General features: G+C 41.5%; 1 protein-coding gene across 2 annotated transcripts in view; it reads left to right on the top strand.

Moving 5' to 3' along the window:
- The window catches only part of kazna (kazrin, periplakin interacting protein a), a gene marked incomplete at both ends in the record, with an annotated part of 115,427 nt that overhangs the window by 58,343 nt on the left and 33,415 nt on the right, over window positions 1–23,669 (top strand). The window contains one exon of one of the 2 annotated variants that reach the window (XM_079226836.1): window positions 5,667–5,774. The exons of the other annotated variant lie outside the window; for it this stretch is intronic. Coding sequence (XP_079082962.1) covers window positions 5,667–5,774 — 108 coding nt within the window. The remainder of the gene's footprint in view (window positions 1–5,666; window positions 5,775–23,669) is intronic. 2 annotated transcript variants of the gene reach the window in all.

Consider the following 23,669-nt stretch of genomic DNA (forward strand, 5'->3'; position numbering starts at 1 on the left):
TTGTAAGAAAAGAGAGGCAGTGCCTATCTACAGATTGCAGACAGTCGGGGAACATGGGCGGCTCGATGAAGGTTCCAGCAACAGCGCCTATTCATTCCTTAATCACCTCCACTACTCATTAGGGCCTTCTTTTGTTCCAGCCATCGTCTTTTTCTGCACTATGCCAGCAGATAAAATATGGCAGGCTCAGAAGAGTGAGGAGCATGGAGAACCCCATTAAATGGCGACAGAGAAGGGATAAAAAATGAGGAGGGAAAAGGAGAGGTGGCGTTGGAGGGGTGGAGTCAGTCAGCTAAGGAAAAAGAGAGGACTCGAGGGAGAGGGCTGGTGACAGGGATGGAAGGAACTGTCCGACCATGAAGACTAGTAATTCATCTGGACCTTACCTTCAGGACTGCTGCAACATTCAACCAGAACAGCAGAAGTGTTATATCATAATCATACACAGTTCCGCTCATTACAGCTGTGACTGCATGAATTACCCCTACAATAATCTCCACTAACCTGTGAACTGGAACTCTGCAGAATGTGGAGTGCTGCGTTCTAGTGCAGTAATGTGATGTACATTGGTGGTTTTATTCATCATCTACCTCTTAATCGAGCATGGAGTCCTCTTTCTGCTATGTAGAGGTATCAAAGCCTCCATAAGGTGAAGTCTGTTATTATTTTTGCCTGGTTAATCGAGAGTAAAGTCATCCTGAGTGGTTGGACTTGTCGGAGAGAAAAGGAGAAGAGGAATGATTTGCATGTGTTCGGGCCAACTGCGAAGAACCGTAGTGGCTAACTGACTTTGATAATGGTGACACCACTAATCATTGCAATGTTTATTGGTCAATTACTGAGAAATACACTGCCATGTAAACTGCTATCAGTTCATCCTGTAGACACCAACATATGGGCCTATGTATGTGAATGGAAACAGAAATGGTAAATGAGCCTGTTTACAGTAGCAGCAATAACAATCAAACTAAAGCCGAGTAGTGAAGCCTTGTGCGCCTACATATTTCCCTCGGCTTCATGGATTACCTTTTGACTGATGCCTAAACATATAGATGCTTTCAAGCAAGTGTCTGAGTTGTTCAAAAAATGCACAATGAAGTCTGAAATTTGAACAAAATCTTCTTTTTAGACTCCCTCTATTTTGAGGGAATAGTTTATTTTGGGAGATGCATCTATCACTGACGGGGATTTCGTGCTGCATCCACTCTGAGAAGAGGAACAACAGGGGGCCTTGTTGACAAAGGTTGAGTCCTCCATGTAACTTTTAGTTTAACATTATAAATGTCAGCACCTGACTGCCATAATCCTCAGAGAGGTATTCAGGATCACTAGAGACACAATTCTGGTTCAAATGCTGTTTTAACCAGGGTGTCCCATAGTGACCATATATTAAACACTTAATTTACCTCAAACCTAGTTTAGCACGTCTTTAATGCGATTTGTTACGTGTTCTCATAACTTATTTGCGTAGACTTACATAGATCCTCATATATTTCCATAAGCTAACATTGTCTGATGTATTGGTCGAGTTATAACCAAGACTGATCATCTCTGTGTGTGCTACCAACATACTCAGACTAAAGGGTCTCATCGGCACGAAAACACAAGAGATTTTGTTATTTCTTTCTGGCGTTTTTTAACAATAAACATGAGTTGTTTGTCTCAGAATGGCACATTTTCATTTACATAATTTCACAATTGCATTTCCTGTAGTTTTAGTTGCCAGACTTAATTTGTTCAGGTATGTATCCCATTTAGTCCAGTACTCTTCTCCCCTTTTTTTCCTTTAATCTTTAAGTGAATATCATACGTTCCATACTGCATTATGCAGTATATGTCTATTGGTTCAGGGCAGGAGTGTCTTTAAGAAGCCAGCGACTTGTCATTGCCTTCTTGCTTGCTACCATTAGATTTTTAGTAAATATTTGTCTCTGATATCCAGTTCCTTAGATATGTTTTCTAAGCGGAGTGAGAGGCAGAAGTGAACTCGATATCAAAATCCTAATATAATTCTTGTTGGGGCTTAAACATCAGTCCAGAAAAACCTCACACAGCTCTTCCTGCTTCCAGTTTGTTGTATTATGGGTGCCACATCTCCAAAATGATTAATGTACGCACCTTTTTTCGTCTTTTTCATTATTTTGAGATGTTCTTTATCATTAATAAAGTTATATAAAGGTCCACAATAATTTGTTGGCTGAATCCAAGTTCAGGCCGAAACAGGTCATATGTTGTGTTGGCCGACAACATTTAAAGCCAAAAGTGGTTCACAATGGCCACACTCCATCATACCCTCCTCTCTCTCAAGTGGTCCTCACTAAGGGAAGGAGCTGTTTTTAATCCAGAGCAACTGTCTGACAGCATTATTCCAGAGCCTGCTTGGTGGGGATACAGGGATCCGGATAATCACATCACTACAAAGTCATATGCGGTAAAACAGTTCTCTGGGCCAAATCGTTATTTATTTCATCACAGCAGAATTACCTGTTCCATCAGTTGTGTGCTCGGCTGGTTAAACAACTTATTATCGATTAAAGTAAATTGAAGAAGTTTGATTGTGAGGAAAATAGAACCAAGCCATGAAGTGTGAGACATTCTCATCAGTATTTTAAACAAAAAAAAACATTTCTGCTCAGTTAATTGCTTTCTCGTGAACACTATATATCTTGGAAGATTATTACAACCCATGCAGTGACTGCTTTTGTGTATATTACACAAAATACCAAAATACCAAATACAAGGTAGTGTGGGAAAAGGACAGAGCTGCTAGAAGAGATGTGAACATGAAATTATTCCACACAAGCCTTCTGTTTTTGTTACAGCTTAAAAGAGAGTTTCAGAACATTTGAATTTGATGATCAGTTTTATACGAATTTTAATGAAATGGACGGCCTTTTTGTCTCTTGTTCTAATTACTATGTACAGTATAATGTATGCATTGTTTTAGGTTCCACAAACAGAGTGATCTTATTCTATGCCAAACTGAAGCTGTGTGGGGAACATCCACAGTGAGACGATAGGCGAGCATGTGTCTTTGTCAGATAATATTCCTGCCGGCATGTGAGGAAAAGAAAAAAGAACAGAGAGGAGATGGAAGCAGAGAGAGGAAATGATTCTCTTATCTCAAATCCTTAATAGTTCACCCCAAACATGATTTATACTCCAAGGTGTATCGAAAGCATCACTGTCATTCAAGGTGCAGTGTAGGAGGTAGTAAATGCAGAGAGCCAAAGCAACACAAGATAATGTTTTGGATTGTTTCTACAATTCCTCTATATTACCAGACTCTGATATCTCATCCAGTCTTTGTATCCCACCAACTGCCTGTCTTTCTGAGCTGTGTGTCTGTAATGTTTCTTTGACTTGAGTGAGCAGAGATAAAGACTAAAAAATCAATAAGAGGCTGTTGGACCTTACCAGACCTGAATATTCAGTGTGTTGAAAAGGACATTGATTCACAGTCTTGGACAGTGACCCAGAACACATTACAATTACCTGCTTGATGACAATGTAGCGATTAAAAAAAAGAATCAATTTAATTGCTGTGCACTTGCACAAATACACATCAATGCACACTGCAAGGTCGAGAAGCTGAAACAATAGTAAGAACAGCAGCCTGACCTCTAACCTCTCTCTGTAAGTCTTAAAAAAAACATGCAATTGATGTACCAGCGAAACAAAAATCGTCAACAATGACTTGCAGGTCAGCCAAAAAAAAATTAAATTGCTTCTCATTTTCAATCTTAAGATTTCAGTTTAAAAACAACCTAAATATACAAAGTCAGACTGGAGTGAAGAAACACATCCATCTCTCCATCATGGTGACTCCCTAAATGTTCCTTTATTGTATCCACATTTTTATTGGGATTGTTTTGGTCTTTGGTGCCATCATTCATGCGACATATCTCTCATAATTACATTGCATGCAAAATTGATCAACCAATGTCTTCGCGTCGGACAATGATTGCTTGCAATTAGTTGCAATATCATTTGCAATCTCTCTTTTTAATCACATTGATACATTATATACCATCATATACAGTAATATTATAGTATTACTATGTGAACATGTTACATTGACATTTGTGTTATATTCTATTAATACACAGATACACAAAGTGCCATCACTTAATCATATCATAAAGTAAATGTCATACCTGAGCTCACTGTAGCATATTCCCCTGCTCTCCTCCATATCTGTGTTCCCTCTCCATCCCCATCAAGCAACCGTCATGGCTCACTTCTTCCTTTGCATTTATTCCACCACACTCATCCCCTTTTTTCCCTTGATAAGTTTCTAAATGTGGCTGAGGACCTGTCAAGGGTACGATGCAGGAAAGATAAAACATTTTCTGTGGCTATTGGGGCAGTAGCAGTTTGAAGCTAGCAGATAAGTATGCACTGTGAATTGTAACATTATCCAAAACCTCACAACTGTGTTCCTGGTGCCAAAAGCTGCACCATGGGCACGCTTGAAAATGTATAGCTTTGCAGTTGGCTGGCAAAATGTTATAGTTGCGGTTAAAAAAAACAGCCCTCATGTGCTCTTAAAATCCCTTGAGGTGGTATTATTAGCTATCTCGACAAGCGTGAAGATGAATCTCGCCATAATGACAGAGGAGCAGAGGTTGAAGAGTGAAGTTGGGCGTATGTAGTTTGCTGGAATGTGAATTTGACTGTGTCGAGCAATATTTGAATTCCATTTACAATTTTTTTTTTTGTAGCCAGTGACTTTTATTCAAGAAGTGACACTTGTGACCTTTTGTGAATACTTCTTTGAAATAAAAGCATCTGTGGGCAAGGCTGGGACGGGAGGACAGCAGAAGTTGACTGCAAATGTCGAAAGTAATTTTAGCATAAACTTTTAAGTGAGTTGACCTGGAGCAATGCATCCAATATGCCTTTGCTACGTGCCACTGGTGAGGCTGGTCAGAACTACATTAGAAACCACTGAACCTAACCCAAAATCAAATCACACTTTGGTCATAAAAATGCTAATGTTCATATGCATCGGTCTCTTAAAGTAGCGATTGTGTTTGTGCACCTGCATGCGTTTCAGCTTGTATGCTCCTGCTACAGCAGGGTGTTCAGGCTCTCCTCAGGGACAGAAGCTGTGTTGCTGAATGGGAAGCCACTGTGGAGTCAAAGGAGTTTGTTATGTGCGTGTGCTGAAAGGGATGTGTGTTGTGCTGCATTAATCATTTTGTTTCTCAATGCATTCTGTGCAGAAAGATGAACATACTCTGATGACAGCTTTGCTATAGCATGCATTATCATGCAGTTTGAATGTACACAGGCCTTTATGCTCTTTCCCTTTTTGCTATTGCTCTCTCCATAGTGATTTCAAAATTATTTCTAGAAACACATTTTAAAAACTCCAGTTGCACTTATACATGCTTCAACAAACATCATTCACTCACAGATACTCAAATTAACAGTGTTGGGACTTCATACTTGCTAATAACCAAACACGCTCCTGCCTGATCCCAACAACAGTTATCTGGGAGAGATATTTCTAAGAATTTCTTTCTCTTTGTCCTTGTTGAAATGATTTAGTACTTTCACATGATCTTGTTACACACGTTTGGGCTCTTTGTTATCTTTCTAAATTCCTTTATATGTCGTTTGTTAAGGTAACCTAGTTTGGCATTTGTTTTTTCTCACAGATCCCTCTTCCCACACGAGGCAGAAGCCGTCGGCCACTGACCTCTGCTACAAGACTGAAATCAGCAGTCTGATGGACTTCAACTCTCCGGACGCTTCACTGGACAAAGGTAAGACCTGAACGCTTCTGTTTTTTCCTGCAGTACCCCTATATGGGAGGATGTTGGGGCATATATTTGCATTCAAGAATGTACATTAAATTTTACAGTATATACCAGTGGTGGAATGTAACTTAGTACATTTACTCAAGTACTGTACTAAGTACAATTTTCACTCACTTGTACTTTGCTTTAGTATTTCCATGTTATGCTACTTTATACTTCTAGTCCACTACATTTCAGAGGCAACTATTGCATGTTTTCCTCCACTCAATTCATTTGACACTTTTTACCTTAACATATTTGGTATGCTAATATAATATGATGCAGTACTACTCTACTAATCTATCTAGTAGTTTAGAAAAATCAATCTTTCTCCACATTGATGAACTACAACATTGAAATACACTACACTCTTTAAGCAGAATGGGTCCTTTCACGGTAAGGTGGAGCGGGAGATCGACAGGCGGATCAGTGCGGCTGCAGCAGTAAAACAGGCGCTGCACCGGTCCGTCTTGGTGAAGAGGGAGCTGAGCCGGAAGGCAAAGCTCTCCATTTATCGGTCGGTCTATGTTCCAACCCTCACCTATGGTCACGAACTCTGGGTCGTGACCAAAAGAACGAGGTCTTGGATACAAGCGGCCGAAATGAGCTTCCTCCGTAGGGTGGCCGGGCTCGGCCTTAGAGATAGGGTAAGGAGCTCGGACATCAGGAGAGAGCTTGGAGTCGAGCCGCTGCTCCTTCGTGTCGAAAGGAGTCAGCTGAGGTGGTTCGGGCATCTAGTCAGGATGCCTCCTGGACGCCTCCCATTAGAGGTTTTCCAGGCACGCCCAGCTGGTAGGAGGCCCCGGGGAAGACCCAGGACACGCTGGAGGGATTATATCTCCCGGCTGGCCTTGGAACGCCTCGGGATCCCCCAGAATGAGCTGGAAAGTGTTGCGGGTGAGAGGGAAGCCTGGGTCAGCCTGCTGGGCCTGCTGCCACCGCGACCCGACCCTGGATAAGCGGCTGATAATGGATGGATGGATGGGTCCTTTCACAATGTAATATTGTTATATTATTAGTACTTTTTACTTTTGATACTTCAAGTACATTTAGCTAGAAATACTGTACTTTTACTTAAGTAACAATTTCAACTCAGGACCTTTACTTGTACAAGTCATTTTTATTTATGGTATTCCTACTTTTAGAAGTCCAAGATCTGAGTACTTCTTCTACCTTTGATACAGCTTATAGACAGACATTTGTAGCTGCAAAGACGTAATCCATGAGATCAGGAAGAGCTAATAGCAGCACCTTTGCATCAGTTCATCTCCCGTGTCAACAGTTGCTGTTTGCACCTGTTGTTGCTACAACGGGCTTCCAGTACACGTATTATTCTAGCTAATAGGACTGCCAGCTCTCCAGGTTGCATCTGGCTGCTAATGAACCCAGTGAGTCTCGTGTTAAAAAAACATCAGACTCACGAATCAGACAAAAGCTGCTTCTTAATTCAGTCTGTTTGACAGTTAGTTTTAAACCAGAGACGCAGCCATCACTGACTTTGACTCTATCTGTTTATGTCTATGTACAGTTTGTGTTTGTGCGATTTTGGCCTCTTGTTGCATGGGTGGACCAGCAGGGCAGACATTTTAATTAACTGCTGTATATACAGCAGTTAGTTAAATAAAAGATAATACAGTAAGTAAATAAAAGTACATTTCTGAAAATGTTCTAAGTTTATATTTGAATACATAGTTATATTTGTAACAACCCAATATGGCCTCAATAAGTATTATATAACCAGTTGACATGCTCATCGTTTCTGGTAAATTTAATAATATGATTGCTTATTTACATTTGATTTAAAATGAATTACAATTGTAATATATTCTTTACCAATTTAGACATTTAAGAAGTTTAAACTTTATCCTATAGAATAGAATACTTTATTGTCATTGTCACGAAAACAACGAAAAACTGTTTAGCAGCTATGTGAAGCAGTCCACCCTCTCCACCTCCTCTCCACGTACGCGGAGGGCAGCGTGCTCCACCCGCCTTGCTCTCCTGAAGTCTATTATCATTTCTTTTGTTTTTGTTGTGTTTAAGTCCAGGTTGTTATGTGAACACCATTGTGTCAGATGTTGGATCTCCTCCCTGTAGGCTGTCTCGTTGTTGTTGGTTATCAGTCCTACTACAGCAGTGTCGTCTGCAAATATGATAACTGAATAACCATTTATTTAACAGATAAAGTTTACCTAATAAACAACCACCATTCAAAGCTGTTGTACATAGTTTCCAGTAAAAGTTCCCTGTGTGCGTTCCACATGCATTTGTTTGACTCGTCAATTTTGCACTCAAATTCTATTATGGTTTCGGGTCGACTCTCCTACAACCAAATTATAATCTTCCACCAGTTGTTTTCATTTTGGGAATTAGAGATTGCAAATTCATCGGGACAAATACATTTAAATGCAGGGAGCTGCCCTGTGTACTTACTGTTTGTTATGGCTTGCAGCGAGTGGAGATGTTCTCATGGTTCTCATGAGGTCCCTCTGAATTGTTATTGGATTTACTTTTCATGCATTCATACCTTCCAGTCCTCAAGTAAAATGATGCAACAAAATGTCTCCGTCAACAGTGAATGCTATCAAGCTTCACAGTCATCTGTGTTTTCAATTCTGCTGTTTATGTTCACTCTCATGAACCATCCCCAGAAAGCAGCTTATGCACTTTTCAAGCCAGACGCCATCCGACTGGGTGGTCAGACGGGTCTCACGTAGGCGTCATCAGCTCCCCAAACAAACACACTTACGGTCGTTTATCTCGAGTCTGTTTCCATGTTCCAGCCTTTCATGACAAAAGCTACTGTCAAGGAGTTAGAGTCTTGTAGAGAGGATCAAAGTAGTTATTGATGGCACCAGTAGAAACACATCTCTTGGACTGTAGATCCTGTTAGGCTGACAGCTCCAGTATGGATCTCTAGTGTCACCCAAGGAGCCCCGGGGGCCCTTTCCTCATTAGAGTGTCCTGGTTAGGGATCTATTTGGCTGCCAGATCTCTCCTGTCTCCTGTTAGCGTCTGTCCATGTCGGGATGATTATGAATGTGTGAAAAAAGAGGGAACAGTGTCGCAGAATTTGTACAGGTTTGAAGTAAGTACTCTACTCAAGTACAATTTGAGGTAGTTGTATTTTACTTGATTATTTCCATTATCTGGTCATTCATACACTACAATTCTGTAAGAAACAATGTACTTTTGCCTCTACTACAGCAATGATATACATAAAACATATGATCAGTTTATACATTTAGCTTTTTTATAGATCAAACCAATAGATTACCGAACGCTGTATAAAGTTATATAATTACATGTCAATGAATCATTCATATTTCAATAATATGAATGTATCCAAATTATGAAATTATAGAACATGCTGAAATAGTTTTGGTTTTTGGGGGTAATTTGGATGTCAAGAGGTTGATGAGGTTAGCTTTGTGCACATTTTAAAATGACACACACACACACACACACACACACACAAAAAAAACAGCTGCTGCATTAGATCTGTGATTGTTTCCTGGGTGCTGGAAATGTGCAGACTCAGGAAAACATGCACACCAACAACCCCTGCCAAGGCCACGTATATCACCACAAGTTTCATCCAAGTAAGAACGTGGAACTGAGCGGTTGTGTTATCAGCAAATTCATCTCAGGTCTGCGGTAAGAGAGAGAGACACGGAAGGAGAGGGGAAACAAACGTTAGCTGTGAGCAGTGTATCATTATAGAGTCATGTGCTGCTTCTGCACATTAACTGGCAATAGTATCACTAGGTGGGTGAAGCTTGGCATGTGGTTTAAATAGGTTGGTCAGTGCACAGAAGTCAAACAGGGCACCCAGAAAAATATAGACTTGGGAGTGAAAGAGAGACAAAGGGAGACAGGAAAACCAGAGGGGGTGAAGAGCACCGTGAGGAGGAAGAGGTGGGAGATGGCCTCAGTACACATTACTGCCAGCAAATGTATTTTGATTGATGAGAGAAAATTATATAGTGACGCGGGGAGGAGAAAGAGACAAAAATGAACAAAAGGACAATAAGGAAAGAGAGCATGTGATGGCGTGGGTGTGGGTGCCACGTGTGTGAAGTGGTCTCTGCTGAGCACTTCCATTTTTCTTATGCGCTGACATTTTCCAAAACACCTGCCCCCATCGAGGTCCTCTTATAGCCATTGGGAGAATGGCACTCAAACTGCCTCCAGCAACAATATCCAGGCCTCTCCACTGTAACTTACACACTTCAGAAATAGCCACTCAGAAATGCTCAGACACAATGGCTGTTAGTTGCTGGTTAGACCTGGCTTTTTGTATGTGACTCGTATTATTTAACTATGCAAGAACGCAAAAGCTGTATATTGTTTGTGTTGTTGTCTTAAGGATCATATTTTAATAATTAAATGTGCTGCAATGTTCATAGACCGAGGTGTTCCTTGTGTGCCTCTGTCCTCGGGCTTTTCCATTAAAGACCACTGAGAGGTTGATATTGACAGAGGGAGCAGAGCAGCAGTCTGATTATCTCCCGTCTGTCACCCTCGAACAGCTTCAATAAAGAAGGCTGCTGACGAGAGGAACTCGAACACGAAGGTCGAAAAGTTAATTTCAAGAGGTCTGGATTTAATGCTTAATTTGAACAGTCATCGAATGAGACATTGCTTGTTCCTAAAAGTGTGCTGTGTGCAGGTACACTACGTGTGTGTGTGTGTGTGTGTGTGTGTGTGTGTGTGTGTGTGTGTGTGTGTGTGTGTGAAACATCAGACAAATTCTCTCTTCTTGCTGTTTTCGTCTTCTCTCGTATTCTTTTGGAATCATTTCAGAGGCAGGTTGTGCCACAGAGGTATATATAAATACATTTTCAGCAAAGTGTTACATTTAACTTTGCCACATAGTCCATCGTGGTCTAAATTTAGATCTGGAGCTGTGCTGTTCAATTAATCAATCAAGGCTTTTTTATTTAATTATGCCACTTTCATAAGAAAACTTCAGGAGTATAGAACGTGATGAAGCAGGTCAGCGCAGCACACTACGTATCTTGATTCATCATATTGTAGATTTGAAGTGTGCCCACTTCAAAGTTTAATGTGTGTGATGTGTACTATCATTGCATTCAAAGATAACAGGTCTCAGACTGTCGGAAATTGTTGTTGTTGGCACGTCATTTTTTCTTTAGTAAATGGACCAGAAACAGCAAATATGCATTCAGTGAGCCTCGTCTGACAGCTCATCAAGCCTTCAAGCCGCTGGTGATCCTGTCACCAAGTCACAGCAAATGTATTTTGAGGCAGGGATGTCAAATATGTAAACAAAAAAGTGTCTTAAAATATAATATTTCGTGAGTGATATAGTGATATTATGCATTCAAAAAATATGACATCAAATGAAACCACTTAGGCTGTACCTAGTGTATTAAACATTATATTTTATATATATATTATTTTTATATATTTATTAACTGTGTTAACACATGTACTTGGTACTGCAGTACAACATAGTTTAAAATAGACGTCAGGTATCTTTCAAATGTTCCTTGTACTTTGGATATATTTTTCATGCAATGCAATATGAGCTCATGTATATATTTTAATATTTCCCATCAAAGCCAGAACTTTTAACCTGCTATTTTAAGAACCCCTTACGGATCTGTAAAACCCAATCTAACCCTTAGAAAATACTGTTGGGCACCAGTGGTTAAGGTAAAGTATCAGTGGTCATGAACTAAAGGTGACAAGAAATTAAAACTGTGGATCCAAGGAGGAGATCAGACATCCAGAATAATATTATTGCTGCTTTGCTGCTGTTACTTTTAGTCAATGCACACAAAAACATACCAGATTCATGTTTTACAGTATTGCGCTTTTCTAAAATCACTCTGGATGAAACACTTATCTAATTTATGTCTCATTACATATTGTGTGTTGCAGTTTAAGAAACCCTTCCAAATGTTTCACTTACACCTCGTTAGGTTTTGGATTTGCTCCCACGCGCAGCACTGCGCCAAGGTGCTACTAGAGGTGTATTTTCTATTTCAGAATTCCACCTTGGAGCCTCGACACAAGGCGAACTGCCAACTGGTACAACTGGTCACTGGTTGTAATACCGTCTGCCTGCCCTTCAAATGGCTGTTAAAAGGCCCACGGGCAGATAATCTGAGCTGGCGTCTGGCAGTACTGAATTGGCAGCGGAGACGATGGCGGAGAGGGACGGTGGCTGCCAGAGCTGCCAAATCTGGAAAAGAGCTGAGTGGCACCTGGTGGCTGCCGCTTCCTTTTCACTGATTAAGGAACAAGAAGGTTGGAAGGTAGGAGACTAGAGAGGCAAATAACTTAGCTGGCTGAAAGCGGAGCCTTGGAGAAGCCGGTCTGAGGTATGAGTATAGGATGCATAGCTGTGGTCGCGATGAGCGGAGAAGAATTAGTAGAAGTACGGAGATCCAGACGAGTAAGCAAATGAGTCAGAAGTGCAGAAGATGAAATGCAGAAAGAATAATTTTAAGACTCACAGCAAATCAGCAATATATGGTTGCACACCCTTCGGTCTAATTTCAAACAAAAGACTTTAGGTTGACATTTTAACATTGAGGACAATGGTAGGAGGATGTGAGGGGGGTTATGGGACATCCTATTGAAGGTCTTAACAAATCCGGGACCTCAACATTCCTTGTTTTACCGCTGCAACTATCCACAGGTGACCCACTTAAGGAATGTACTGTATGTACTGATGTGTCACAAGCAAAAGCAAAAGTCTCCTTTTGTAGAAATCTAATGCGACTTTGTCTTAGCAACATAAATGTGTGCTAAGTCACATTCCCGGTAGAATCCCTTGAAACCTCACAACTGTCAACTAAGGATGTCATGATTTATGGTCCGACCACTTTCCAGAGTATTATAAACTGCTCTGCATTGTTTGACACCTGACAGGCCCTGAAACTCATGAATGTGTGACTCTAACTACTGATACTCGTTTGTATTGCATCGCCTCTAGACCAGCGTTTTTCAACCTTTTTTGAGCCGCGGCACATTTTCTACAATAAAAAAATCCCGCGGCACACCAACAACCCAAAAAGTTACAGAATGTCACAGTATTCAGTGTTTCCCCTAGGTTTACAGCTTTAGGGGGAGGGAGGGGGGGAGCGACTGACGGACATACTACATCGTGGCACCTCACAGTACTACAAAGTAATACTTCACAGTACTAGTGACTCCATCTGTGCTTTTATAAATAATAGAACATTGAAATCACTTTCACTTAAACCAGATTGCTCCATCAGACAAAAACAAATGTGTTATCACTTTATTAGAAAAATGAAAATAAAGTTATATCCGTGCAAAAAATAATGTTGGGCTTTAAACATGAGAGCTCATAGCTTAAAATAGTGATAGCTTAAAGCAGCAAATCCCATTGTGAAAAGCACGCGACATATTTTTCGCCGCTCTCTCTGTCCACTGTGTGCTCTCCTGTGTGCATCTCATCGGGGCGGAAAGAGTTGTAGACGCGACCCAGAAATTACAAGCTGTCGTGTACGATCAATAACATACGGCCGTTTAGTTTGTTTAATAGCAGAACAAGGTGCAGACCTGTTCTATAGGAAACTACTAGGCCAGCCACTATATTGCAGGCTCAGACGCTCAACAATGGAAAATTATTTGCGGCAGCTAAATAATATTTTTTTGGACCAATTAAGTGAAATTGGAAATTTTCTCACGGCACACCTGACGATGTGTCACGGCACACTGGTGTGCCGCGGCACAGTGGTTGACAATCACTGCTCTAGACGTTGAAAAGGTAGGTTACTTAGCTTGTTTACTTAGGTAAAAGTAGCAAGAAAACTGCAATCCATTACAAGTGAAAATCTTCCAAATCTTCCCTAAAATGCCATTTTCCTCAAGCATTTCTCTCTGCCATGCTGCTGCCCAGCTGCAACGGCTGGTTGGCAGACTATTAAATTAGCAAATTACCGTGACAAGAATCCCCCCAAAATCGCCCTGCTGGTCCTGGGTGTCATCTGCATTCTATCTTCAGGATCCTGAAAAAGGTCTGCAGCACACCTCTGTCGGAGTGAGGGTGAAAACTTTCATACATTGTGAAGCAACACATGACTCTCTCTCTCTCTCTCTCTCTCTCTCTCTCTCTCGCTCTATTTCTTTGAGTTTTCATTGGCGACAGCGTCCAACAAAAACAGCCCACGCTGACATTCATTACAGCAGAATGATTCAGTTTCTGTTTGACATCGGAGGACAATTTGAGTGAAGGCATCACAGTCGGTGTTTGCTCTCGGCAGCTCAGACTCTGGATGGTCACCGCCGACCGGCCATATCCTTCCTGCTGCATTTTCGGCCATACGGCCAAAACACTGTAAAATCCTTGCTTATAACATCCTCTGCACATAGTTTCGGATTGCCTTTTTTGCCGTTGGAAGCGTAACACAAGCGAAGAAGAGAACTACGTTTTTGAGCAACATTGCACCCAACAGCTACCAAAGCACTCTGTAGTTATTTAAGGGCATCCATAAACATCTGCACCAATGTGACCCCTTTGTTGTGTTTTTCCGTGCTATTTTTGTTGATAACGGCCTGATTCCACAGTCGAGGAGATCTATGTTCAACTGCAAATCCACACTGAATCGAATCGAGCAGAAAACTGCTTATATGGCCGCAACATTTCCCTCCTTCCATTTCTTTGTGATGTCGGTGTGATGGAGGTAATAATATCTTCCTGTTCTGACCAGCTTCCTTGGTAATCTGTCCTCTTCACAGCTCACTGGCATTTTTTCTTCTTCTCTCTACCAGTTCACACTTTGTGACTCGTGGGCTGATATATTGCACAGAGTTGTTTCAAGGTTTTGCTGTGCAAGACACAGTGCCAAGAACAATCTTGGCAACGGGAAAACGGGAAAGTGGGAAAGTGGGAATTTATGAGAAGAGGGTGACCATTAACACGTGCATTGTGTTGTAACATGGGGTGGTTAGGTGGGCGATAAAGGAGATGGACGCCACATTGTTCACAAGCAACAGCAATACAGCGCTAAAAAGTTGACAGTCCATGTATACACACGTGCACACACACACACACACGCTCAATTAATTTCAACTCATTGTCTCTGTTTTACTCTCATTCCTCTCTCACATAAACAATGAAAGGTTGACGTCTTCTTGGCAGTGTGCGGTGGTGCTTCTGTCCTTTGAGGTATTGTGTAAACTGAATGAGAAGAGAGAGGGAGAGAGATTACCTACTTCCATTGATTTTCATTTAAGGCACAGTGCTCTCAGCTCATCACTGCCAGGCGTCCCAGAAATTAGAAACGTGTGTGCTTGTGTGTGATGTTGCATCATACAAGGTGAGTGTCCACAATTTCAGCAAAACTGCCTTTTACCTTAAATCTTTTTTTTTTTTTTTTTTACAACATCATGCTTTCCAAGCTGTGCATCCCTCCCTGTAGTGTAATTTGATGCTGTCTTAATGTAGTGTAAATAGCCAGCACGAGCCAAGTACATTCTTTTAATTAGGAAACCCAACAGACCCACTGATTAGCACTTCGTCTTCATAAGTGTCTGAGCCTGAGCTACAGCTGGGCCACTTCCTTGTTACCTTACACTGTAGCTAGCATGTCCCAACAGGTCTGGAGCAAGAGTAACATAATTAATATACTGTAGTCTGCCATCTACTGAGCAAGCATAGTGTGGCGATGTGGTCCGTGTACATTGCTTGTGAGTTAATGTAAATGTTGAATATAGAAACAGGTGGGAGCATGGTAGCCCACGTGATATTCTTAGTGGCATCTTGCTACTGTAGCATGATTTTGTTTTAGATTGTAAATCCCCTTCGTCATAAAATGACCTCCTTCCAGCATTTAGGGAACTGCCATGCAATCCCTAAATGCTGCACTGCAGCAGTCATGTCGACCAGCACGAACAACTTTAGAAACCACAGCTTCACATGATAAATGGCACTATTGTATTTTTTTCTCACATTCTCTTTCTGAGTGTCTTTTCCCCAGAATGGGGAAATTGCTGAGTCAACTCTCATTCTTGGATTTGTAATCTTAAACCAAGCGGTACTAGACAGAGACACATGATGTTAATTTTAGGCAATATAACTACTGCAGCCTTCCTCTTCACTGGCATTAAGGGGCATTTGCGCCAATTTCAAGAAAAAGCTTTGTGACTGTAAGAGCAAAATAATGTCCAACCAAATTCAATGACCGGATTCCAATTGTATCGTACAATATAGGCGGCAGCTCTTTCCCTGTTTTCTGCTGCATGCTTTGGTTGGTATCGTGAAATCATTATATATCCACATGCACATACATGTTCACAACACAAAGCCTCTCTGTCATCTTGTGCCTGTACCTTTAGCTTTTAATCTACTGCATATCAGTTGAGCTGCAGGCCTGCATGGGCCACAAACACTCCTTTGAGTAGGCAGTATTCAATTTCCTCATGTTGTCCATTATGCATGGAGACAATAGATTATTTTCCTTAGCTGCTTTATTGTCTCAGAGAGAGAATAATACATTGCATGATTATCAACTCTGCAGAGAACCCAATCAAGGTTTTTGGCATAACAATTGATTGACACTTTTGTGATGTAGGTGCATTGTACTGAAGTGTGCACATGGCCTCTTGATAACAACCTCAGCTAAATTTACAACAAAAACAACTCCATCAATTTGAGTTTGTTGCTGAATGTACATGTCCACAGTTTTGTGATTTGCCATTGTTGAGTGTAGAACATGCTTTTCTGGTCTGTGGGGAGTTATGGAGACTCCAATGAGCCATCTAATCAAGCATAGTTCCATATTTATGAATTAATAGATACACAATTCAATGTACATCCTCACCCTGCATTGTTTTGCCACACTTTTATGGAAGCAGGTTCCAAAAGAATATTGAGTCTAAAGTGGTTAATAGAGCTTGAGAGAATTTGGACTGAGCCACCAGGAGGCCAGTGAGAGCTCCTGTTACTCCCCGCCGGTGGGCTCATTGTATTTTATGCACCAGCACATTGGCTGTGTAGCCAGTATATTGAATGTAAATAGAGAATAATTCACATATGGCAGTATGAGCAGAGAATAATGAATTGTTCCGTTTTAATGTGACCTCAACTGATAACGTAGGAATTTTCTATAATAATGTTCGCTGATAATATTCATGTCGGCACACAGACAAAGGCTGTGCAGAGAACGCTGCTGTATTCTAAATGATTAAAAGCATGAAAGTGAAACAAAATCAAGATACAATTCAATCAGTGTTTGAGTCTTTTATAATGCTGTTTTGCCCTTTTTATGACTAATTCTGAATGTGCACTTAACTTGTAGGGATAACATTTACAGTCTGACTCATCATTCTGCTAAAGTGTTTTTTTATCTTCGTCCTTGCAGGCAGATTTCAAGTTTAATAAATGCAAAGACGTATCACCTTTTGTTTAAAATCAGGGCTTCTTTTGTATAACTCCTCACTCGTCACCAATCCCTCATCCACCTGCCTGGCTCGGACTACTATCACTGTAGCGCCTGTGTTCCTGCACTACTAGTAAAGACCTGTTTGCTTATACTTTCCATGCCATCCACAGATATTAAAATTTAATTAAACTAAAATGAAGAAGGCTTTAAAAGATATGTTTTACATAGGAATGTGAGCATATCCACTTTATTACAATTTAAAAGTGAGCTATATCTTAATCCAATGCATGTTGACAATATCCTGTGTGTATCCCCTGGTTGTAGTTCTTAATCCACCCATTATTGTGGAGCTTTGGCTGTATGACTCCACCTTGCTGTAGTTTGTTAAAGTTACTCAAAGAATGTGGGTCGATGTGCCGAGAGAATACAAACAACACATGCATTATAAAGTGTTTTACAGGCTGATCATAAATGTGGACAAAGATAAGAACAAGCATGGCAGGATCTTTCTCTGGCAAGTGTTTCAAAACTGCAGGGGGTCATTTTAATGGTGCTCAAGGTGATTATGACACAACAGGTGTTGTTTTAAATGGTATTAGGTTACTGAGACCCTCAGGCAAGTCAACAGCTGGCAGACCTGTTGCTGCGTTAGACTACACACACATTGGTGCTCACCTGCCTGCAAGCCAAGCTCACACCCATGCTGGACTCCTCCCCTCATCTCTGTGTGTGTGTGTGTGTGTGTGTGTGTGTGTGTGTGTGTGTGTGTGTGTGTGTGTGTGTGTGTGTGTGTGTGTGTGTGTGTGTGTGTGTGTGTGTGTGTGTGTGTGTGTGTGTGTGTGTGTGTGTGTGTGTGTGTGTGTGAGAGAAATGTGGGAAAATTATTGTGACAGCCCCGCTGAGCTCCTCCTCTTTACCTAGTAAACCATTAGGGTTGAGGGGGAGGGGCCCAGTGTACTGAATCATTGAAACCGTGGGAGTTGCCGTGAACAGGTACATTCGCAGAGGAAAAGACACAGCAGCTTCTGGATGTCAACTTCGCTTGATTTTAGTTTTTTTTTAATAGTCTAAAAAATGGACGTGCTTTGAGTGAAAGGGGCTCGAGAAAGGAGGATTTTGGGAGTTTGGAGTCTTTGTGTCTTTCCTGAAAGTTTCCACCACACACCTGACAGATCCTGGAATCCTGGAATCCTCTGGAAAACTCCCCTCGGAGGAGGGGATGAAGTCAGACGGGGAGCAGAGAAAGTCTGGTAAGTGAGTGGAAAAGAAAGTGTAGCTGCTTTATTAGTATGACGTGTGTTTTTGTCCTGCAGTTTCAAATAGTGCGAAAGCAACGGTGGCTTATTCAGTGTCAATCTGGACTAAAGATCCTAGAAGAGGATACATGTTTTGCTATTTAGCATGAAGGGTGACATATACACTTGTTGGCGAGTCATGTCTGATAGTGGATCAGCCAGTCAGTCACCTGTTGTGGTGCTGAGCCGTTGAGAGACTTTAACCTGCACTGAGTGACCTCAGAGTAGTTGTTGAGTAGAGAGTCTGCCATTGCCTGCATTTCAGCTGTCAGTTGGCTGACACTTACATGCAAAGAATGAGCTGGTAATAAAGTGTAATATGGGGATCTGACCTCTGACTTATAAAATCAAAAGATTGGAAAATATTGCAGCGATTCACACTTTCCTCTGCTGTTGGGTGCAGAAGTTGCCAGCTGTCACTGACTAGATCACAGTCTTGGTGTTTGTTAAGTTTGTCTTCAAACAACAATGTTTTTATGGTCATGTAAAGAGACGTTGTGCTTTGTTTCTATTGTAAACACTTGCCTGGCGTAACGTTGTTGGTTGCAGTTTTTAGCCTGAAAGCATGTTCTACATTCACATAGGGATTTTTGCTGAGTCAGTCAGACTGGTTTCAGACTGTTTTAAATGAAAAGCATTGAATTACAACAGCTGAGAAGAGTTGCAATCCTGAGAACAACTGCTCTGCTGTTTGACTTCCAAATACCTGCATTTTATCTATATACTGGTGCTTCACCTGCCCTTCAACCTTGGACTAAGGATAGCCCAAACACAGAGGTAAAGGTTCACATTAGACAGACAAACCCTGTGTTTTCTGCCTGTTATGTTTTCTAGAAACGTGCTAGAAAGCCAGAAATGTGACATACAACTGGTCAAACTGTTACATGTTTTCAAGCGCGTCCTATAAATCCACCAGGCTTAACCCAGAGGTGTGGTTGTGACACAATTAGTGCTTTCAAAGCAGAACAAACACCTGCAGGCTATGGATGGCGGTCTTTGCCGAACCCTTGCTATCCCAGGTGTGGTTATGTATTTGCAATTGTGCTCAGTTACTCACCTTTCAGTCTCATATTTTGGTGGCAGCCTCTGTGATTACCGCTGAGGTAATTTGCGGTCTGTCTTTGCAAACTGAAATTGTAAAACATTAGTCATACAGCCATTACGGCTTGTAACCATAGCAGCAGACTATGTGTAATCATACCAGTTGTTGATGTCCTTCGAGCAGAATAACGGAGAAATGTTGTGGTTTTGATCTTCTCCGTGTTAAATGCACATCAAACACCAGTTCCTCCGCTCTGCCAGGCCTGCCTGTCCAGCAGACAGCCCAGACCATTTTACATTACATCGCTCCGTTGTGTCTCATGGCTGTCACTGACCTGACACTCACCCAGGATCATGTGAGGGCTGTGGGTGTGAACCTGCAACCATGCAGCCAAATGCATGCTCACGTCCGTCTGTGCATATTCAACACATGGATGCATGATGTGCATGCGGATCGGTTTGGACAACATTATTGCTTGAGCAGATGAGGTTGGTCCTCGCTGCGTGATGGTCTTCCTTCACTGACTGTGCTGCAGGTGAAGGCAGCAAGCGGCTCCCTCGGGTGTTCGCTCGTTTCTTCATGTCTGTGTGGCAGACACAGAAGACAATTTGGAACGAGTTAAAGATGATCCGCCGCCTGTCGGAATAAAGTCAGAGATAATGGGGAAGCAACTGTAATAATCGTGAAATTTGGAAATACTTTTTGAGAGCGTGGAGTCATTTTGTATTATAATGAGGAAAGACTGATTGGAGCCTTTATTATGTTCCATCTCTCTCGCCCTCTGTTTGAACACCCGGGCGTCTAATCACATTTACTCTTCAGCAAAATCTCAGATTAATTTGGCTGCTTTGTCACTATCACAAATCGGATTCATCTCAGCTCATCTAATACACATGGGTGGACGACAGAACTCGCTCTGTGTAAGTCTCTGGAAAGGTGGCTCACATTTGCAGTGACAGACTTGGAAACTGGGAACAAATGTAACTCAATGGCCATTAGTTATTATATTTCAGTCCCATGAGCCGATTAACTATCTGTAGAGGCAACCAGGGTTGTTTCAGCACCGCCGTACTCTACTTTGTCCGCCAGGTCATCATTGTCACCTGGGCTCGGCTTTTCTATGTGACAGCCGTATTTACTTTTGGCAGCAGAGCAGGTTTGTTGATGGGCTTGTTTGGTTGATTTGACTGCGTACAGGGTCTTAGTCACCTCATGCAGGTACGCAGACTGTGTAGGTGTGGACTCCCCAGTTTAATGAAGTATCCACAGTGACACAGTGTCTGCCCTCCCATTTGGGCCCGACTATAAATAACTGCACTGTTAGCCTTCGGCACCAATACTCATTTCTCAACTACAGTATATGCATACAATCACAGATGCACACACACCTGCTTTGTCACACGGGTACGGACGCACATCCAAACACATCTCAGTTAATCCGTTCATCCACCTCAGAAGATCATGCCGTTGAACCTGCATAAGGTTTCTGTGCAGCGATCGGCATAGAGCCCTGGTCCTCTTAAGGAGATCTCTCTCTCTCTCCAAAACAGAGCTTGTTTATTGTTCCAATTGGATCAGATATTGTTGCATAAACATAATAGCGCTATGTTAACAACATGTAACAATAAAATGGAACCACAAGGAAAAGCCAGGGAAAATAGATACAAAACAAGCTAAATGTTGACAGCTTGTGTATTCACAAAAATGCTATTTTATATCATGGCTGAATGAATGACTTGTTCTTACCAGCACAGCTCATCAAGCATGACCAGCAGCAATTATTGCCTGGCCTGCAACCAATTCTCATTCTCATCATGTTTGGTGTGAACTGTCCAGAAGAAAAGCACAAACTGTAGCTTCTATCTGGAGGAAGGACCCAAGAAAAGCACCAATTCATTAGCGTACCAACTCAGAGAGCAATGCACATCATTCGTTATCCCCCCAAATAGGCAAATGGGGTATATTTCTGCAATTACAGTATCCTAGAATTGGATCTGTATGTATTTTTGCAGCATTTATTTGCCTTCTGAATGCCTGCTCATACAAAATGCTGGAGAATGATAAATCTCATGCACCTAATAAGAAGATCACAAAGGAGAACATTTGCCAGCCTTCACCATCATTATCACTTCTGTAGAAGGACTGCCATTTTGGCTCATTTGCAGTCTCTAACTCCCCAGGTTGTGTTTTAATGGCTTTATCCATCCATTATAGTATAGTATAGTGTCAGCTATCTTATCTTCAATTCAACAGTCTGTCCCTCTGACCTCATGGAAACTCTACTGCTAATCTCTGTGATGAAGAAATAAAACCCCTTTCGAGCGTATCTATCCAACTGCTAAGAACGATAGTTATCTCACCGCTTGTGGTTTCCACGTCATAGATGGGGGAAGGACTTTAAAACCAACGCTTTGTTTTGACGGATTACCGTCAATTTGGCACGTGTACTGACTGGAAATGAGAGAGAAGGCTGCTTATGTAACTGTTTAACGGTTACACCAAAAAAGAAGAGACTTGTATGTATACTGTATGTATTAATTAATATATATATAAGTATACATAACTGAACTCTGTTTGCATGTTTGCCATTCATGCCGGTTTTGGCCAGGGTGGCGGATGTTATCCATAGACACACAAGAGGGTTTTAAGACAACGGGCACAGATCGTGGTGGAATGCGGCTGAGATTACTGCCTTATCTTTCCCTCTGAGCTCTGTTCTAACCCCACTCTAGCCCAAGTTCAGCCTCCATTACTCCAAGCGCCTGAAGCATGAAATAGGATTGCCAGCATGTGGATGTCAGATTCTGTGATGTTAGAGCGCAGACTACTTGATGGACACTGACTGACTAGAAGGGAGGGAGTCATGCAGCGAGTGACATCGTCATTTAAATGTCTTTGATGTGAATTAACGGCGACAGCCTCGAGTTCTGTGGAATTCAGCTTGTAGTTTGTATAAAATAATTATTTTGGTATCATCAGGTTCCAGATTTGCAGCTTTTCTTTGTTTTACATGAATGTTGATTGAATATTTATTTTGTCAGACCAAACAAACAATTTGAGCTTTCAGTCATGGAAGTTCTTTGGTTCATTTTTCTTAAATTTTCATCGCAAACATTTTCTGGCATGTTAAGAGCTTTAGGGACATGCTTGCCTTCACACTGGTGTACTCATCAATAAATAGCAATCCATCCCTGTGTATGTTATCCTGAATACCAACATCGCTTCATCACTGTCTCCGTTAATACGTAATATTAGAGTCTGATATCTGTGATGGAGTGCCCCAGGGCAAGGTGTGTTTTTTCCATTTTTCCCGTTTTCATCAGGCGTGACCCTGTCATCTCCTCGGGCGACGCGGGGAGATTGTTCTGCTCATGAGAATTGACTAGCTAATCCAGAGCAAAGCACTCCCAGACAGCAGACACTGCAGGCTGCCTTCATCAGTCAGCGCTTAGGCGTTACTACCGTCAGGAGCCTCTGATGAATATGCTATCAATGATCCATAAAGATGAGTGTGAGTGTGTGCGAGACACAGACAGGAAGACAGACACTCTGACTTTTATTAATGACTACTGCATCTCATTTAAGATGAAAATCTCTATGAAAGGCATTTTGGCCATTTTCCCTGAATGAGGTGACCTGCATATGAAAGACATGCGTTTCACAATTGCTGCCTCGCCGGCTGATTTTCACACCTCGTGTATCCACTTGTCGTCGATCACTCCCTCTCTGTGTTGAACATTATATAATATGAAATAGTTTTTTTGGAATCACCAATCCAGGGAAGTCTTGGTTCCCATTAATTTATTGTAACTTGATTGAGTTGTGTAATTCATCAATGTTAGCACAGTGTGTCTGCATTTATCTAAGTGTTACAGTTGTAGGGTATTGCAGACTAAATGCTGATTGATTTTAAAATTTCAACATTGCATTGCCTTTCTGTGCATTACCTGAAGTAACTTGACAAACATATTTGCTGTTATGGAAATCCGTGAAACAAAAACTAAATGCAGTCAAACACAGCACCATCATTTGCAAAATGGTAAGTTGTGTCGGAAAGTATACACAATGTGTTTAAGTCACTGGTGTGGTACTTTTAGGAGGCCAAATCTCCAGACAGTATAAGTTGCAGCCAAGATAG

Source organism: Taurulus bubalis (genome assembly GCF_910589615.1).
Source record: "Taurulus bubalis genome assembly, chromosome: 11".
NCBI lineage: Eukaryota > Metazoa > Chordata > Actinopteri > Perciformes > Cottidae > Taurulus > Taurulus bubalis.